Source organism: Trematomus bernacchii, unplaced genomic scaffold (genome assembly GCF_902827165.1).
Source record: "Trematomus bernacchii unplaced genomic scaffold, fTreBer1.1, whole genome shotgun sequence".
Classification (NCBI taxonomy): Eukaryota; Metazoa; Chordata; class Actinopteri; order Perciformes; family Nototheniidae; genus Trematomus; species Trematomus bernacchii.
Window position 1 is genome coordinate 613,538 of NW_022987429.1, and position 17,279 is coordinate 630,816.

General features: G+C 40.7%; 1 protein-coding gene across 1 annotated transcript in view; it reads left to right on the plus strand.

Annotated features, from left to right (window-relative positions):
• Positions 1-17,279, plus strand: part of fgfrl1a (fibroblast growth factor receptor like 1a) — a 70,759-nt gene that overhangs the window by 13,049 nt on the left and 40,431 nt on the right. The window contains exon 3 of the mRNA XM_034140731.1: positions 16,788-17,060. Within this exon, the coding sequence (XP_033996622.1) occupies positions 16,788-17,060 (273 nt within the window). The remainder of the gene's footprint in view (positions 1-16,787; positions 17,061-17,279) is intronic.

Here is a 17,279-nt window from a genome sequence, read left to right on the forward strand (position 1 = left end):
ATACAGCACTATGGTGTGTGTGTGTGGGTTGTGTGTGTGTGTGTGTGTGTGTGTGTGTGTGTGTGTGTGTGTGTGTGTGTGTGTGTGTGTGTGTGTGTGTGTGTGTTTTTTTGTGTGTGGTGTGTGTGTGTGTGTGTGTGTGTGTGTGTGTGTGTGTGTGCTGTGTGTGTGTGGTGTGTGTGTGTGTGTGTGTGTGTGTGTGTGTGTGTGTGTTGTGTTGTGGTGTGTGCTGTGTGTGTGTGTGTGTGTGTGTGTGTGTTGTGTGTGTGGTGTGTGTGTGTGTGTGTGTGTGTGTGTGTATTTGTGTTATTTACTGTGATAGACAGAAAGACAGGAAAAAAAGGTTACCCTAAACCAGAAAAATACCACCACTATGACCTCAGTCTGAAATGTGATTGACATGTTATGGACAGTCGGGCACGCTCTCTGTCCTTGGTAGTTTATCAGACATACAGATGACCTTTGACCCTAGGAAGTGGAGGCTGATCAGGGCCAGGAAGTTAAGGCAGACAGCTTTAGGAAATAGTTTTTGTAAGCTGTAGATTCTAGCTATGACATATTGTGCTTGTTAAGTTGTGCTCTTAATGATGCCAAAGGATGATAAAGAGCCTTTTGGGGTGCAAAACCAAGTAGATATATATTATGCTTCGTCATAAATTAATATATAAACATTTGAAAGTTTAAGTTGTTTTAGATTTTTTTTACACAAGTAGCTAACTTCTTTAAAGGAAACCTGTCATGCTATATTTAAATGATATATTGTAGGGCCATACCTATATAAGGTATATTTATACGTTTCTGTTTTCAAAATACCAAACAGATCATGCATTTTAGCCATGCCTCATTTCGCTCTACAGTATGTGCTGTTTGCTGTCTACGGGTCTGATTCTGCTGACCATGCCCCCCTGCAGGAGAGGTGAGACGTGCTCTGATCAGCTGCTGGGCTGTCAGAAGAGGGGGAGAAAAAGAGATCTCCGTCCTCCGTGTTTTATTATATAGAGTCGTTATTCATTTGTTTTAAAGCTCAATAAATAACAAAGAAGACCTTTGACCGGCACTTTTCTAATTTTGTCCGGAAGATTTCAACTTTAACGGACATCTTGACCGGCGAAACAAACTGAAACTGAAACTCTGCCGCACGGTCCCCTCGTTCCTTGGAAGAGGCGGAGAGGTGGGTGTTTGTCATCTGCTGGTGGACTAACCGGAGAGAATTACAGTGCTTGCCTCGACGGGGAGGGATTGCATTGCAGCGGGAGCAAACGCTTGCCTCGGGGAGGGAGAAAGAAAGCCACAGCGGAGAATAAACAGAAGGGTAACCATGGTAACCAAGCCTTCTTCACTGCTTTTGTGGCAGACTACAGCGCCACTTACAGGCCTGGCATATGTACTACAGCGTCTCCAGTGCTTTCGAACGGCAATGGCCGTGGCTGTCTCCTCCTGATTGGTGGAGTTGGCCCAATAGCCGTAGCGCCACCGTCCTGACGTCAGGACAGTGTTCAAATCTGGATCAGTTTTTATCAGATCCGTTGCAGCCCCTTTTTTAGAGATTTGGGTATGGAGGAAAATAGAGAGGGTTGTGTTTTCTGACACTTGGTGAGTTCCCTGGAACACCGGGGACACATATTCATGTATAAAAGACGTACAAAAGTGCATTTTGCATGATAGGTCCCCTTTAAGGAAAAACTTGTATTTTGCTTGGATAGCACAAGTTATGTTAAGTATGAAGTTAGCAATAGTTGTGAACGGAGCATTGCAGTGTTTATATCGTTTATTGGTCGATGAAAGATGCTACAACTTCCCAAGACACACACACACCATGTTCCCTTGTCTTGCAACCTGCTGATTAAAGTGAAGAGGTTAGCCCCGACAACAGTGATCATACAACACTGGCTCAGGCCCACTTAAGGTGGACTTGCTACTCTCATTGTAGTGACAGAGCGATCCTCCGACACACATGAGGGGACACAAACGCACTCGTCTTTCTCCCAGTGCCAGCTGTCCATGTGGAATCCATACTGCAGGGGGAATGTGAGAGGACTGTGAGAGATGTGGGGGTGGGTTCTGCAAGATGGGAACTCAAGGGGACAATCCTAATGCAAGTGGTGCCTTTGTGGCTAGACAGATCCTTTTTTTATTGTTTCCAGATTAATATTGTATCTAAGAATAAAAAATGTCCGAGATTAACATTAATACATTTTGTCAGATTTAACATAATTTGCCATCTTTGGTCGACCAGCACCCCAAATTCCATTGTCGGAAAGGTGTGGGAGAAAAGATCCTCTGTTGGTATTTACTGATGCCTTCAGTCTATTTTTAGGATTTATACATTTAGCTTTACATCAAGTGAAATTCACTGGAATTGCCCGTCTTAAAAAATGTGTGGCTTGGCTTTAAACTTGTTGAATCTGTCTGTAAAAACGAATTTATGTTTTCAGGTTTTCCATTCATTTTTACAAGTCCCATTAGCGGGAACGCAATACCGCAATACCTTGAGGGGAAAAGTGTGCTTGGACTCAAGGATCAACTGATTAAATGATATTGATCAAAGGCCATGCCAATTCCACACAAATGTCTAGATTTATAAAAATACGAAATGCTGACATTTTGGACGGACATGGAAGAAACTGTAATTTACGTGGTTGGCAAGGGCATACCACGAAAAATAGTTTTTGGATATAACATTTGAGAAGGTCTTTCTTATTTTAATCTAAGAAATGTGGCTTTGCAGATAGTGAAACAATTGACCTGATTTTAAAGTTGTCTATTTGGTTTCGTTGTTGTTTTGTACATGTCTTTCTAAATAGTTTTGACTATATGAAGAAACTAAAATATATTTAATGCCACGAAAACTCTTACACTGAGCTAGAACTCTCACTGCTCATAGACAAAAGTCAAGAGTTCATAACTCTGAAGACAGTGTTCTGACACAATGTGGTACAACTATTTCAGGATTTCACAAGCAGCCAAAGTAGACAGTGCATTCGGTGTTGATTATTATTAATAATTAGAGAAGCAGCAGAGAATAGCATGCGTGGCTTTTCTTGCATTTTTCCTAAAGTAACAGGCAAAACATTGAGCAGATCTCTATAAAAATAAAGAACAGAGTTTCTCCAGACGTTTGGATACGGCCGCAGTGAAATAACCAGGACATTAATCCCCTGCCAGTAAGCACACAGTGCTGACGTCCAGCTGAAAGCCTGCACACCAGTTAACTGTGTTGATTATTTCCCACTACATGGCCCTTCATCACATTGGTCAGCTCAGCATACGTATTATCCCCAGCTAATCCCTCTGTTGTGCTGGCACCATTATCACACAGGGACACAACGGGCCTATTCTTCCACACGTAATTAACAAAGGTACTTATGGGCTGCTTTCTGGGAATTAACTGTTGTGTTGTCGCAGCTTTAGCGAAGGCGGTGAGATGTGGTGGAAAAAGGAGAAGGTGGGGGAAAAGGAAGGTTCTCAGATCAGCTGTGTAGTGGAGGTTTAGCAGTTTGGGTGTATTGGTTTAGTTTAGATAAAACTGTATGTAGCTTGTGTTGCGCTTAAGTTTTGTATTGTATGTGATTATTGTAATTTTTCCACTACTGTCAGTATTGTCAACCTTTTTCAGTTGAGGATAACAGGCTTCTTTAAAGGGCCCATGTCATGCTTTTCCGGTTATTACCCGTCCCCTTGTGTGTTATGAAGGTTTTTATGCATGTAAACGGTGTGCAGAGTCACAAACCCTCAAAGTACACCCTGTAGCGAGTAAAACTCTAACACAGAAAATACCTCCCCAAAACGCCTCGTTGGAGATACGTCATTGTCCATTTGATCCTTCCATTTCGTTCCAGGTACGGCATGATGTCATGCCGTACCCGGAACGAAATGGACCAATCCGTGGAGCCGTTACGTTAAGCCCCGCTGATTGGTCCAAATTGACCAATCCACGGACTTCCTCACACACACATCTGTGTGCAGGGAGCAGACAGCTCTGCTGATTTCTCCTCCCTGGCTGCAGGCTAATAACAGACAGTTGGGATCGCGGCGAAATTCTCTCTGCAGACCCATTCTCACAGCGTTTATCAACCTTTTTCTTACTCAATATCAAGCCACACTTATTGTTTTTACTTCGGCTGTGAGTTTGTGTGTGCTCAGGATGAGTTTGGCTGTGTTTGGCTGTGTATCGCTAACAAGGAAACAACACCTCCACGGAGCTCAGCGCGATTCACAACGTCCCGACCAATCAGAGCACACTGTGCTCACAGGGAGGGTGGGGGCTGGAGCTATTGGAGCTACAACGAGCCGTTAAAGGCAGAGAGTGAAATTCAGTGAATACACGTAGTTTACAGAGATGCTGTATGAGAAACCAATGTGAGTTTGGAAAATTGCACAATATAAATCTATTTTAGTAGACCTCAACAATGGAATTATGATCAGTGGAAATGGCCATGACATGGGCCCTTTAAGCTCTGTGCTAATGCAATTTTATGATAATCCGGTGGGTTTTTCTTTGGTTTACTTAGCTAAAAAAGCATGTCATTCAAAGAAAAAAAGTTAATTAGAAAATATATGTTTTTCCCTTGAGAACTACTCAATGATTGGACACTACTACATTTGAGAAACACACACATTGTATATATTATTATCTGTTCTAAAGATATGATAGGTTGTAAAGTAGTTCAAATTGGCTCAAACCATACATGCTGCTTATATTAATATATTGAATCAATTATAAAGTGATATTTGAAGAAAGAAATCTTAATATGTCCACTCTGCCAAACAAGTACTTTCACTTACTGGTACTTAAAGCTCCTACACGCCCACGCCTCACCTGCACAGGTGTTTTCACTTAATGCCCCTGATTACACCCCCTCTCTCTGTGGGCATGTAAAGACCGGATTTTGTTTAACGTCTCCGTCAGTCTCCTGTTAGTTTTGTTGTCACGTGTTATGATGGAACAATTTGATCCTTCTATCACTTTATTATTACATCATCTGCTTAACATCCACTGAACAAAGGTATAATCTTAGCCAAGATAATTGAATCACCTCTGTGAGTGTGCAAGAAATAAACCTCAAAATGAGACACATTTACAGTGCTGCTTTAATACTACTTCCACTGCTATTCATTTTACGCTGCTACTTTTACTTAGGATATTATTGGTGTAAATGCTCTCGTAGTCATAGCCTATATCTAGCATAAAGGTAGAACAACTGGACTGTTATGTACTTGGTTCTATGTTTTCCCAGTTTCTGACTTTAATATGACTGCAATTATGATTATGAATGATTAGAGGAAAACAAGTTTAAGGGTTGAAAGAAACATTACAGACAGATTAGTCCACACTGACCGCTACAAGTGACATGATGACTGATTGATTTCAGGTGGTATTCTGGGATTGTGTGGGTCTGTGTGTTTGGTGGAGTGTCCACTATCAGTCAACACTTCTCAGGCTCAGTTTCTGAATCACCCTGCAGTCATGGCAAACACTGTGTGTGCTGGTATTTTTACTTTTTTACCATAAGTGGTGAGTAATGCAGCTTTCAGATTGAACATAGTGTTCTGCACAGATCTGACCAGATGTCCTGGGAATATACAGATGAGCACACAGAGTAGGCAGGGATTTAAAACATCCACTGTTTAAGGTTAAAGGTCACAACTTCATTTACCAGTTTTTCCCTTTTTAGGAGCCATTGAGATGTCAATGAACATGGGGCAATGTAAATAAAGAGACAGCCTACTGTATAGTTTAATCACATGCAATGACACACACATACACTAAATCCTCTCTGTCTCATTCACACAAACACACACGGTAGCCTGGAAATGAGACAGGGACTTGAGCTGAACAAATGGACTTAGTCACGGCTGAGGATTGGTGTGGAATGTGTGTGTTGTGTGTGTGTGTGTTATGTGTTATGTGCATGATTGGAATGTCTGACTCCCCACCCAGTGAAGCAGAAAACACAGGTGGAGGAGGAGGAAATAGAGGTCGGAGAAGAAGGAATACTGAATTATCAAATGCATGTACTTTTAGTTTCTGCTTTTTTATGTGGAATTCAGTCCTTAGTTGCTTTTGCTTGGCATGATTATTTTATGTTTACAAATAAAACAATTAGCTCATAGAAACTTGAATACCTAAATATACCGGTTAATGTAATATGTGAACAACAATAGTTTCAACCCTCGGTTATGTCATTAACACATGAAAACAAGGTTAGGAGAACCCAAACATGTGAGTTAAGCACAAACAGAAGCAATGTTTGTTAAGTTGATGACCCCATAAGTATTGATTTGGTAAGTTGCAGGGCAAAAGTCTAGATAAGCGTTAACTTATCGAAAAGTGAAAGGTTTTTAGACATTAATAATGTTACATAAAATAGTCTATCAACATTAATGTTTAGGGTTATCGTAGACTAAATCAATTGTTAGTAGGCAAGAATTTATTTTAATTAAGTAGCAATTTCATCAACAGATCTATGAAATTACTATGCAAAAGCATCACTTTAAATCCTGGGTTCTCCATAGATGTTTTCTGGAAATAAACCACTAAGCATCAACAAGCAGCCTTATTTACATAATTACATTTAAATGTGAGGCAAGTCCTAACTATGTATTAAAATATATTGTAGTTACTGAAAGACATTTGATTTACTTGCTTGAACCCTCACTCAAGTGAATAACCTTAAATAAAGAGTACCTTTTTAATATAAAGTAACTAACTACTTGGTTAATGTTCCTGTTGTTTCTGGCTTCACCTACTTACTTTCAACCTATTTATATCTTATATGCAATTATTTACCTAGTAGGAAGCCAAGTACTTGGAGATGGAGATGTTTATAAAAACCAATCTCTCTCGCCATCGTACTCGGTCTCCTTTATTTTTATGTCAATATCAAAGGCTCCCTTACAGCAAATATTCCCCTAGTTATCATTAAAACAGACAACAACAGGTGGTTGTATGAGTGTGGGTGTGTGTGTATGCGCGTGTGTTATCACTGCTGTAAATGAGTAACAGTGTCTGCCTCCAAAATGCTGATAAAAGTCAGGTCGAGGACACCGTTTACTTCACACACACACGTGCACACAAACAATCACACACACTCAAGAGTGTTAACTATTTCTCATCTGCCACCAACTATGACTTGCCTTATCTGTAAGGCACGAGGCAATCTGCAGACACACACAGAGGACACACACACACACAGCAGATGTATTTACTGAGACCATGTAAGTAGGATCACTATAGCTGAAGGTGGTTGTTTACCACAGGAGTGTGTTTGATTGTGCTTTGGTTCAGAGGGTCATGGCACAGTTGTGTCCACTGTGCCTGCAACCTGACATTGACAGAATAAGTTAAATTACCCTGACCTCAGATTCCTCACATTCAACCACAGCACCTGCCACTGCAGCACTGTGAAGAGAGACTTCACAGTCAGGGTGAAGGTCGGCAGCAGTGAAACTGTGAAGCTGTTTTCAGTTCTGCATGAATGAATAATCTCTGCATGTTCTCTAAGAAGTCTTGAAACCAGCTACCTAACTATAAGACCTTAAACGCACCTGCATCTACTCTAACAAACACAATATAACATGTTGTTCCAGGAAATGCTTCGGGATTTTATCAAATTTGACATAGTGGCCAACCGATCTCTTATAACTCCAAAGTCTGTCCCATGATGCAATTGGGCCACAAATGTATTTATGTTTTACGGGCCCCATGGATGCAGAAGATACCCGTAAGCTTCGGGTAATTTTACAACCTTCGGTGCACATGACCAGTTTCCTGATGCAATTATTTGTATTATATTTTAATGCTTGTGCTTAAGTAGAAATTGAGTATAAGTAGAAATAAATACCGTTCTTTTTCTATTAACATCTTTAAGACCTACATTTATCTGACTGAGCACCTGCAGACCCCATGGATCTGGTGGTTTATATAATGTGGTTGCCAGCTTTATTGAAAGAAAAACCTTACACGTTTTGACTTAACAGTATTTCAGGATGAATGTAAGCAGAGTATACTCCCTGGTACCTTTCTGTCTCAGGTCTTATTTTGCCCTAAAATGTAACCCAGTCCCCATCCTCCATACACTGAACTGGAATAGGACTTGTGGCCTTTGACCTACTTTCCTCCCTATAAGCTGGTCTGCTTTCTTTGTTTATTAACGAACGTTTATACATTTTCTCCTGCTTACTTTTACACATATGTTGTTAAAATGAGATACCAAATCAGGTCAGGTCTCACGGGTGTTTTGGAGACACTGTCATCACAGGAGACAGGTGTGGCTTTTTAATACGCTCGCTGTCAAACTGCGTGAAATCCAATGTACCTTTCTTTTGTGTCCGTGAAAGACAAAACCAACAAAGAAAACGTAAATTTGTGTGTTTTCGGTGAGCAAATATCAGATCAGTTTTCAACAAGTCATGAGTTGTTAATGGCTCGTTCAGGATGTCTCAGAGGGTGTTAAAGTAACACAAGGTTACAAAGGAAATTATGTTACAGTTTTATCCAAGGTACTTATTAAAATGTCAGTTTCTTGTCGAGTCTGCAGTTTACCTGTGAATCCTAATTGTTAGCAGGGATTTGTTTGGATTAATTCATCACTCAACGCTCTACTGAGGTGTCTATTCTGATATCTTCACACATGTATTCCCTCCCTTCCCTTTTATTATTGTATTTTCTTAACTTAATCTGCATTTATATACAAGGCCCACATTGTTATTACACACACTCCCTCACACAAGTGCACACTGTGCATGATGTGGTTTCTGAAAAGCCCTTTATAATGCTTCATAAGCTGTTTCTAGTTTCAACCCTCTGGTTTTCGGTGGTTTGCAGAACCTAATGTTCTCCCGCCGGCTTTCCTCTGAAGCCTCATTCCCACTATTCCCATTTTCCAGTATCCTCCATCTTGCAAAATGAGATTAAACTGCCACAGTGTTTATTTTAGGAAACACAGGTTGGCAGTTCTTTTATGGATTTACAACTTTTGCATTAAAGCACTGTTAAAATGATGTTTCTACATGAATAAGGCTTGGTCTTGATGCATAGTCTTCTCTCTGAACACAAACAGGAGGGATGGTAACCTGCAGGTGTTTTAAAAGGATTAATGTTCAGCTTTTGTCACAAGTTTTTCAAAATCTCAAATGAAGTGGAACCTGTGTATGATACTTCTTTTCATAAGAGGCTGGTTTATCAAAATGTAATAAACACTGATTGGACACATTTATTAGCAAAAATGTCACATTAAATTACTTTATTTCATTGATCCACAATATACCTTATGCAAACCTCAAGAAAAGGGAGTTCTATAATGGCTTTATATACCTAACTCAATACCAGCAAAGTGAAAAAACGAAATTAAAATATAGCTTTTTAGTGTAGTAACTGTTGTCCATAAGAGCAACACAGTCATGAGTAAAGCTGCTCTGATGATGTCAAGGCAGACCATTCAATAACAAATACATCCTCAGTCTACAATGACACAAAAATACATCTAATTTCACAGTGACATTTTATACGTTTTGATTAAATTACCCAGAAGCTAGCTGTTGCAATAAATGATGCAGCAAATCTTGGTTTTCCCACCGTTACAAACACAAGACGAAATTTCAAAGTAGCAAATTGTTCCCACATTGGCTTTCCCTTTTCCTTCAGTAAGTTACATTTATCGTCTTCATAAATCTTTTCGCCTGTATTCATTTGGGAGGGATGTGTCATTAAAATGATGAATTGCTTTTTTAGTTTTGAGGGCTCAAACTGAGCAAATGTATTGCTCTTGCCAAATATAAACCCAAAAGGAAACGTCTGTGGTAAATGTTGCACCTTACCCAGCTGGTTTCAGAGCAAATGTACACACTGCTCTTTGTTTTTGAAGGGAACAGTGGGAATATGAGGCATTATATGTCACATTTAGGGTCCATTTTACTCTGTACATGTGTGAGGTGCTTTTTCTTATTTAGGTTTAGGGAATTGTTTGAACTTAAATTTCCTCCAAAGGGATAGGGTTAGGCCAGACTTGATGAAAGTTTTTACTCAAGTGAAAAGTAGACAGGTGCAGCAGCCAGAAGAGAGAGAAAAGGTGGAACAATATAACCAGCTATTAGAAAAGTTGCAGTGAAAGGAGCCGAGACAAAGAGGTGTGAGAACAGGTGAGGATGGAGAGAATACAAAGAAAGGGAAAATAAAAGCAAAAGAGAAAACATTTATAGAAAGTTTTACACCTTTCTGATCCTGTGTCTCTGTCTCTGTCTATATATATATGTGTGTGTGTGTGTGTGTGTGTGCGTGTGCGTGTGCGTGTGCGTGTGCGTGTGCGTGTGCGTGCGTGTGCGTGTGTGTGCGTGTGTGTGCGTGTGTGCGCGCTCTAAGACAGACGATGGTGTGGTTTGCTTTGGGGATTTGGTTGCTGTACCGACCACTCAGCAGATTCCTCAAGGTTTTCCTGGTTGCTGTATGTTTTCCTTTTGTGTGCGAGTGTGAGACAAGTGTAAGCCTTTGGATTTATGTGTGAAAGTGTGTATGTGCGTGTGTGTCATGTAGCCCTCCAATGATGTCGGCGTATCCTCCCCAGCCTCGGGCCTGGTGTTAACTGTCAGGACGGAGTAACAAGCAGCAGTTGACCTTTTGTCGAGGTGGAAGTGACAACAAGAAAGTGTATACCTGAAGAAGACAACTTAATGTGTAGCCTTCAGTCTGCCTCCTGCCTCGGGCCCCAGAAAGGCCTGAACATTTTAGTGTGTGTAATTGAACCACAGGAAGAGAAGGGAAGACAATCACCAAGATGTCAGACGTTGTTTTTTGCCTTAAATCTGTCAGTTTAAGCAGAAAGAATCACTCATAAACTTGGATCAGCTAATGTGGCGTCACGCAACGAGCAATCTAACTGGTCAAAATCAATTTAGGGTTTGGGTATTGATGTGATAACAGGATTCAGGCCTGTAAAGAGAATTCAGATAGAGAAACAAAACGGGGGGATTACAGAAAGTGTTGCGCAAATAGCCGACTTACTGTTATTGGGTAATTTGAGTTGTGCACACACACATTTTCATTGAAGCACATTCAAGGAGGATAAACCTGCCTGTTTTATTAACTCTGAGCTTATTTAAAAGTGCAAGAGAGAAATAAATGATCCAATAATAATGATGACCTCTTGAGGACTTTGTTATCTCTCAGTACTTAAGTCTTTCATAACTCAGCATGCATACACACACACACATCCACACACACACCTCTACCTTGTGCAGTACATCAACGCTGCGTCCCGCTGTTAAGTGTTCTCCATCAAAAGCATTCCTTCGCTCTCCCCTCTCGCCCCAGTCTCAATTCCCTGCCAACAACAACGTTGTGTTGGACTCTGCAGACCCATCTCACTCTAAGACCAGAGGAGCGTTAAGGGCATTAAAAAGTGAACTCTCCATCCAAAACCAAAACATAAAGTGCAGTCCCGGCTGTCACACACTGCCAAAGTATGCACACAAAATTGACTAAATTAGCGGGCATTTTTTCAGCACTCTAGAAAAAGGACAAAGTAGTTGCATGCTTTGCTTTCATGGCAAATGGAGAGGAGGTGTTCATAGTTTTCCTTCTAATGTAAAATATGATACAAATCCTACAGTTATGGCATTGCTTATTATATTTCCCTCAAGGGAAAGTCTGTGAAAAGCATTAGTGAGTGATTTAAACAAACAGCACTTTGCTCTAACATTTGCTGGAAACGATTTTCACATTTTCAAAGAAGAAAACAGAACCAAAGAAAACATACTAAAACTGAGTTGATGCTTAACTTTAGTGTTTTATATCTGCTAATGTTACCGTGTGAAAATGCAAAGGTTTACTAGAAGTATTTGTTGGCCAAAGCAAGAAAAACAGTCTGTGTGCACTTGAGTGTGACGACAAAATGTATATCTGTAGATTAATCTCGATGACAGAGCCAGACAAATGTGAGGCAAAGATACTCCATGAGGTGGATTTGAGTGAAAAACACTACTATTTTTTTTAGTAAAGTCATAACTCGCTCAAATCTTAAAGGTGGGGTAGGTAATTTTGGAGAAACCAGCTCGAGTGCGCTAGAATTTGAAAATACACAGCCGGAGAAAATCTGCCACTTCCTGACAGAGCCCCTCCTCCAACACACACGAACGCGCACATGACCAATGAGGGCACGAGATAAGTTTGTGCACAGATGGAAGGCTGACAGGCAGGTAGGCCATCCAGTTATTTAAAAATGATTGGTCGTACTTTTTACAGTATTACGGCTTCCACAGATGACATTTTTTTATGGATTTTTTAAGATATTCATTGCTATCGGGATGTTAAGAGCATTCCATGGAATATAACAAAAAGTGTATCTCGAGCCGGTTTCTCAAACTTACCTACCCCACCTTTAACTCTGGAAAAAGGAACTTCTAATAGAACATTTGGCAAACTTTTAGTAATGCAAATTTGCCAATTTCTTAAAAAATGAAGGCTTATTAAACATCCTGTTTGAAACTTGGAGCACGATTTCCCACCAAACAAAAGTAAGACAAACAATAACAAAAGGAGTTACAAAATCCATTATACACTAGAGCAGTATTGGGGGGGGGGCTGTCTTGAGTTAGCTTAAAACAATATTTTAAATGTATGGTCTTGAAGCTGGTGGATCTGGAGGCGTGCACTCCTCCAGCTTCATAACAACTGATAGGGATTAAGCAGTCCCCAAAATCTCAAACTTTTCCTTTTATGGAATTCGAGCAGTGCATTTGCAGTTGTTTTTGGGAGTCACCAGTAAAAGAGCAGAACGTGTGGACTGATTCCTGCTTTATTTGGCCTTGAGCTACCATCCATGCAGAGGATGTGCAGCTCGGGGCTGGAAGCTGCCTCTGTGGGAGTAGTGTGTTTCTGACGTGGGTCGTATTTTCCTGTCATTAGGGCTACAGAATACCAGACGTGCACGCCTACCGACACACACCCTGCATATAAGGAGAAGGAGAGGGAGGCGGAGCGTGGTATGTGTTTGTGTGTGTCTGGAGGCCCACAAACAATCTTCAAGGTGCTTTAGATTGTCTCGGGGGGACAGTTACAGGCAAGGGAGCGCCATAAAGCCCCAAATGGACTAAACAGACCAACGTTTTAGAGGCCTGACATTTTCTATTCTCCTCCCCACACACACACATGCAGACGTACAAAGACACAGGCTTTCTAAACAGTATATAACAGACAACAAAGACTGTGATTAGAATTATTTGATTATATTTAGCATAACACTCAGCAGCACATATAGGACCCACACACTGACCCTTTGTCTTGTTAAAGAGTAGAATAGATGTTTTACTTTCTTCAGTTTCACCCCTAGAGACACATTTTAAAAGACTTTACTTCAGTCATGGATCATGGAAGAGGAGGATGAGGAGGGGAAGGAAAGGAGGCTGCTGGTCTGTGTTCCCTTCATCGGATAGAGAAAGAGAGGAAAATAAGAAAAGGGGGAGGTAGAGAGGTTAACTGTCGAAAGTTAAGGGTTCACTTCGAGGTTCTGCTCCTGCGATCCTCTGGGGAAGAAACTGGGGAAGTTATGTGTGAGTGCAGATCCCAAAAAGGCAGGAGACCAGTAAATCACACGGGAGAGAAAGAAAAGATACGGTATTGAACGAAGAGGATGGTTGCGAATGAGTGTGATGAAAGAGGAAAAGAGTGCATGGAGTAAGAGAGCAAAATAGAGAGGGGGGAAAAGAGCGATGACAGGGGAAAAGAGAGGAGAGTAATGGGAAGCGAGGGGTTAAGGGAGAGAACGAGAAAAGTAGCAGGGGAGTAGAGAGAGTTCAGAGGAATGAGATTTCAATCTGTTGGAGGAAGAAATGAGAAGAGAGAAAACATAGGAACATTAAAAGGTATTGGGTATAGGGAAGAAGAGGTGGATGTAGGACAATAGGCAATGAAAAATAAAGAAACAGGACAGGAATTAAAGTTAGAAAGGAGATTATTTACAACGAGGAGATATACAGTATGTAATAAAAAGAAATGGAGGTATAGAAAAGGAGAAGTAGAAGTGAGCTGTCGGGCCCCTGATGAGAAAGCCATACAGCTGAGCGAACACATGGAGAGAGAGGGAGGAGAAGCTCCCGTGAATACCTCTGTGTGACTAATGCCGTTTTCACACATTTACCCAGCATCCATCCATCATTGTGTCCACCTCCTGCTCGCCTGTTAAAACAACAGCAAGTGCTAGAAGACTACTGTAGCTGTTCTCCTTTTTTATTCAGCTCTATGTCCACGACTTCGCCTTATTCATCTCAGACATCCACAGCTGCACATTGGTGGAATAAATCAAGCTTTGTTTTGTTTTGGTGACAATTGACAGCTGGGCCAATGATGGGGAGTCTTTCTTTGAATCTTCAGAAGTTTGAGACCCTGAAGGAAGGGGGAAACACTTTTCTGTAAAGCCAATCCAAAAAAGCAAATATGCATATAGGTTAGTGCTACAAGCCATCTGTGTAGCAGATCATTTTTCATGTTTATTCCACTTAGGGAGTTGTTTTACAAGTTATTATCCCAAAGAAATATACATAAGTCAGCCAGACAGGTTTTAAACAGCTTTTTAAATAAGCAAACTTATCTTGAAGAGAAAACAATTAAATAAAATGTAATGTTAAATTACATTTTACAATACAGGCCAACTTCAAGGTTTAACTTTGACATGGCGCAGTTGTTTCTCACACATAATTTTTTTCATTTTGCAATGTGGGATCATTTCAAGAGGTGTTAGAAAACAGGAGTACACTGGAATATGCAATATAATGTTTTGTGTAAGTCTATCTATTCTAAAAAGATACAAGAATTATTTTAATGTATACATGTGGGGAATTTGGCACAGAATTGCTTTGATGCTGGATGTTACAAATTGAGTTCTAGCAAGCTGCAATTATCCTTTTGGTTTCACAAACTTGTTCAGTAGGTAGGGTTGGTCGTTCATTAATGGCAGGGTTAGCCTCTTCATGTGCTTCACTGGGCTCAATTATATTGGGTGTTTAACTCTTCATCTACTGATCACCTATTCTTCACCTGTGGCCACATCCCAACATCTCTTTCTCTCTAGAAACAACACAATAGTCCTTGTTTACTAACCCCTTTTTCACAAGGGCAAATTAAGGTATCTGGCTGTGTTAACTCTGTGTGATAAGAAGGTATCAGAGAAAGGGGGCCCTATATTTGCGTTGATATGTTACTAATCTTTATCAGCCTATATGTAATCTAGATAAGCCTTGAACAGGGCATTGTTCAAATCCACCGAGCCTTTGTCCTTCCTTTAAATCTTAAACTGGCATGACCTGCAGTGGGTCGTTCTGTGATGTTTTCCTAACAATTGACTTTTGTAGTCCGTTAGGACACTTTGTTTGCTAAAAGGTGGCCTATTGTGTGTTTTTAGAGCTATATTTGTAGGGTATTGTTTTAAGGCAGAAGGAGTAATGAGATGGAGACGTGCAGTGAAGCATGCTAACTCCTACACCTCCTCCTGCTTCTTCCTGTTTGTCCTTTTTACTGCTCCCCTATTCGGCCATATTTCATTCTCTTCTCAGACTGACTGCCTTAAATTCCATCCTCCCTCATTCCCCAATTTCCTCCCTTTCTCTCTTCTTACCTTCCTCTCCTTTCTCTTTCTCCCTGCTCCTTATTTGTTCTCTCCATCACCCCCACAGTTTCCTCCCACCTTCCCCAGTCAATCAGCCGGCTCCTTCACCTCCCTCTGTTTTCCTAGTGTGCAGTTTCACAGTAGAGCGGCTACTGAGCGGTCAAGGTCACGCCTGATTTTATGTCTCGCCACGACATCTCCGTTGATATCAGCTTGGCTTTGTGTTTGCTGCCTGGGCACTCTATTGTTGTCTGTGATCAAATGTCAATGTTTGAGCTAAGCCATGATAATCTTCTTAAAGGTCAGAGGATACCTTGTGTGTGTTAAAAGCCATATTTGGATGCTTCATTGGTTCTGAGAATAGCAATGAAAAAGAGTAGGTACCGGCAAACATGGAGGTGAAGAAAAGGCATTTACAAGCGGTCATTGTAAGCTTGATCCTAAACCTGTTGACACACCCACTTCCCTTTAAATACTTCCGTCTCTCAACACACCTAAAAGTCATTTGTCAAGCAAAAATGAAGAAAAATACCAATAATTCTGTTTGCATTTTCTCAACATTAAGAATTAGCATCTTTCCTAAATTATTGTAAAGGCAACATTTTGGGGTTTGGAATAGAGAAAAAAAGAGGTCACTTTGACCTCAAGGAATTTCAATGTGAATTTATTTACTACTTTTTGACATTTCATAGTTACCGCAACCTTATTTAAGGTGGACATGAATACACGCGGGTAACAATGGATGAATAATAGCCCTTGATAGGAAGATACATTATATATATTTTAGATGTATCTCTGCCAGTGTGGATCAGATTGACCTATCAAAGCAAACATCTGTTGGTGCTAACATTATGGATAATAATTAGTCTACAATCATTTCATATTTTTTCCTAGTTTTAAAATATATTTTTCTGCTGCTGAAAAAAAACAAAAAACTTTTCTGATCGGAAATGAAAAAACTTTCCTAAGGAGGTGTCTATAATGTCAACCAACCCGCCTGTTTACACCTTTAGTAAGCAGATTTGTGTACACCTTACTTAATCAGTAAACTTTGTGTCCTGTAACTAGTCTGAAGAGGAGTTGCGTGTTAGGAGGATAGTTAATCAAAATGTGTATTTATCTGACAATAACACAGTTTTAAATATAGTTTGATCATCTCAATAACTCCCTCTCTCCTCTTTTACCCTCCAGGTCCTCCCAGGGTGTCAGAGCGGGTGGCCCACCGGCAGAGCGTCCGTCTGGGTCGCACCATGAAGCTGCCCTGCCCCGTGGAGGGAGACCCCCCGCCGCTCATCATGTGGACCAAAGATGGCCGCAACATCCACAGCGGCTGGACGCGCTTCAGGGTGCTGCAGCACGGTCTGCGGATCAAAGAGGTGGAGCCTGAAGACGCAGGGACCTACATCTGCAAGGCCACCAACGGGTTCGGCAGTGTGAACATCAACTACACCCTCATCGTTATAGGTAAGTGAAAAACAATGTGACTGTGAAATGAGACGCAAATATCAACATTTGAATTAGTTTGAGGATTGGTACTAATATCACTTTTACCTTGGACTTGATATGTTACTTAGAACTATCAAACAACTTTTTGGAAGATTTATTTTTGTTAGGATCACTGTTAGGATCACTGTTAAGATCACGGAAAAGGTAGGACCCAAATGCAGACTACAAAAAGGTAAG